The 3545-nt window shown below is 37.5% G+C and overlaps 1 protein-coding gene across 1 annotated transcript in view; it reads left to right on the top strand.

Annotated features, from left to right (window-relative positions):
- The window catches only part of sos2 (son of sevenless homolog 2 (Drosophila)), a 67375-nt gene that overhangs the window by 52367 nt on the left and 11463 nt on the right, over positions 1-3545 (top strand). The window contains exons 12-13 of the mRNA XM_014023573.1: positions 456-584; positions 2622-2734. Of these exons, the coding sequence (XP_013879027.1) occupies positions 456-584; positions 2622-2734 (242 nt within the window). The remainder of the gene's footprint in view (positions 1-455; positions 585-2621; positions 2735-3545) is intronic.

Here is a 3545-nt window from a genome sequence, read left to right as displayed (position 1 = left end):
TGTGTGTGTGTGTGTGTGTGTGTGTGTGTGTGTATATATATATTGCTTTTAAAAACAAGATTGTGTGTCTTGTAGACAAACCGTGACTGACTGTTATCCGCTGGATGAAAAATGCACTTGAATAAGTTTTTTTTCCCAATGAGAATAAACATTTGGCGGTTTTACCCTTTCAGCTACTGTTCACAACTGAATAACTGCTCAGGGCAATAGGTAGGATGGGTGGCGCACACCTCAGGACTCCATGTGACTGGAAGAGACAGACAACAAAGAAAATAATGCTTTCTCCCTAGTGTTTAATTAAAAAGTGTTTAAATCATAAGCTTTGTACGATGGAAAAACATTGTGGTTTTGAAAATTCTTTAACACTAAACCTTGAAGAAGGTAACCGGCTCATGCTTAGTTGCAGTTGTGTTGTAGGTATACTGACATCCATGAATGTCTTTTGTTTTTTCCAGGATCAATATCCCTGGGTCAGCAGAGAAGGAGAAGGAAGACGAACGGCAGACTATTTGGAACGGTAACCCACCAACAGCAGCCGAACTCCAGAGGTTCAGAAAGGAGTACGTGCAGCCAGTCCAGCTCAGGTAAACAATCCGTCCAGGATGAGTTCATTCTCCATCTATCCATTACATGCCTGATCCAGTTCAGTCACATGGAACTAGTGTATTTCCCCAGCAATCAGTGGGTAAGAGGCATGGTACACCCTGGACAGATTGTGAGTCAATCACTGGACCACATCGAGTAGGGCTGTGTATTGGCAAGAATTTGGAGATACGATACATATCATGACAGAGGGGTCACGATACGATATATCCCCATATATTGCGATACTGTAAACAAGGCGATATACAGTATTGCAATTTTTTTTGGTCCAAAAATTCTATTAAATAAAAACCTCTTACTGGGAAAAAAATTTAAAAAATGAAAAACCAAAATTTGTTGTCTCAGAAAATTCTAATATTACATAGACATACTTTTGATACATTTAGCTGTGTTCTGCTTTGTATGTGTTTTATTTTATTTGTTTCATATTTTATCCATGTTTTCAATTATTAGACTAAATTTGCCAATAAATAGTTTGAAAATACAGTATATATTTTTGCAGCTTTTAGTTTTTAATATTAATTTACAATATGGTCACCCAACACTTAACAATAGCCTTTATGTTGTCATAAAGTTCAGTAAACATATGACATGAAGCTGCTGCACAGAGTTTCTGGGATCAGCTGACCTGCATCCAGGTCCTGAAGAAAACCAGTAAATAAATGGAGAAGCTAAACAACACAGTTAAACCATTTTTGAAGCGAACACAGCAGGATAAACTTAAAGTATATGGACTTTTATGCGATCATCAGCCTGACATTGAGAGAAACAGATAGAGTTTTATGTCACGGGGGGAGTGCCGAGCTACGCATGCGCTACATATGCATAACGTGAAGGCTGACTACAGTTGGAAAAAAGAGCGGACAAAACACTTAGTTTGTCTTAAAATACAGACATTCTGACAAATAAGTAACTGTTTGTAACCTTACCTCAGCTTAGAAGGCAGAGGGTGTCGGTCTTTTCTGCTCAGATTCAGCTATCGGAGCATGAAGCTAATGTTTACTCACAATGCTAATGCTCTCTTACTCTCTGGCGCTCGAGGTAGAGGAGCCAAATGGCTGGCTCACTGCTGCCAACTAGTGGTCAGAGGCTGAACTACAACATAAAAATGAACGGCTGGCAGCAAAGTTGACGTTTTAAACCTTAATAAAAAATTGATACAGGGCTTTAGAATATCGATACAGTATTGGGAAATGAAATATCACGATATTTCTGTGTATCGATATTTTCTTACACCCCTAACATCGAGACAACCGACCATCCACACGCACACCTAGGGTCAGATTGGAGTTGCCAGTTATCCTGATATGCACATTTTTGGGACTATGGGAGGATTCACTTCATTCTTTCTTAAAAAAAAGCTAAAATCGAGAAGAGATCCAGCACTTGAAAAGATGGTTCTCTGAAAACAACCTTGCCCTGAACACCAGCATAATTAAAAAGGGCATCGTTGACTACTGGAGGACCAGGAAGACTGAACATGCTCCTTTCCTCATGCAAGGAGAGGCATTGGAGTGCATGAACATCAGGTTCCTGAGCATCCACACTTTGCACTTTACTGCACGTTTTAACACCAACTTTAACTCTACGTGTAATTWATTATTGCTGCTTTGCTGCCTCACAACTTGCTGCTAATTTGTAGAGCCTTATAAGTTAATTTTATTCTGCTAACTTGTGCAACCTTTTTATATTGTATCATTTTGGAAGCTATTTTATTTGTTAGGTGGGAGCACCAGATCAAATGTTGTTGTGCTTTACATGATGACAATAAAGATTCTTAATTCTTAAAAGTTCAGCAATATAAAATATGGCGGGCTAACATGCATTGCCTCAAGGAACGCCAGATATTTAATTTTATTGAGTTTCAGTATAAACAGGCTCAAACTTGGATTTTTAAACAGAAAAATACTTTATAATAATTGATTTTTTAATWATGAAAGGTCCTTGTGACATGAATAGATCCACAGGAACAGCTTGTAAATGAGTGACAATATGTATTGTTATCAATTCCTTCACAGGGTTCTCAACGTGTTTCGTCAGTGGGTCGAGCATCATTTCTATGATTTTGAAAATGATCCAGACCTGAGAGCTCGGTTGGAATACTACATCATCACCAAAATTCAACTTCGAGGCAAGTCAAATACACAGTGGAAGGTCCATTACGACACCAGTTTAATTTGACTGGTTAGGTTTCATCCTGTGATTATCAGCACAGGATCTTTGCATCTATTCACAGATGAGGTCAGAAGTTATCATACAGCACACCTATCATCGATCATTTTGGGCTGTTAATGTTTTTGTCATGATAGAATGCAGCTGGTAGTTTTTATTTTCCAATAAAAATGATTTGTTTGACAGCATTTACTGGAAATTTCAATGAAGATCTGAGGAGGAGAGAAAAAATTGGTTTAAAGGTTCAGAAACAAACCTGGAAGCAACAGTTGTTTGTTTGTTTGTTCGTTTGTTTGTTTGTTTGTTTGTTTGTTTTTTACATTCAAAAAGGCACTTTATGACATGAGTAAACATAAAATTAACAGGAAGCCACAAAGTTAAAGCCTGCCATGAACTTGAAACAGCTGCAACACTAATGTCCCTGTTCATGGTGCAGTTTTACCATCACAAGTGGAAAGTAGCAAATTACATTTATTAATAATAATAATAATGTGTTTTATTTATAAAGTGCTTTCAGGACACCCAAGGACACTGTACAATAGAAAAAGGGGGAAAAAAGTAGATACATATATGTACATAMGGTAGTGTGGGAGAAACAGAGATGTGGAGTACAGAACAGTCATATAATAAAATACAAAAATGTAGACAAATTGAACAATAGGGTTGTGGAGGAGACAGAAGTGAGGACAACAAAAACAGACATATATTGAAAATCAGAATTAACAGCGGTAGGCTAATTTGAAAAGATGTCTTCAGGCCAGTCTTAAACA

The sequence above is a fragment of the Austrofundulus limnaeus genome, unplaced genomic scaffold, assembly GCF_001266775.1.
Source record: "Austrofundulus limnaeus strain Quisiro unplaced genomic scaffold, Austrofundulus_limnaeus-1.0 Scaffold377, whole genome shotgun sequence".
Classification (NCBI taxonomy): Eukaryota; Metazoa; Chordata; class Actinopteri; order Cyprinodontiformes; family Rivulidae; genus Austrofundulus; species Austrofundulus limnaeus.
The sequence above is the reverse complement of the archived record's forward strand: the minus strand, read 5'-3'. Positions and strand labels throughout refer to the sequence as shown.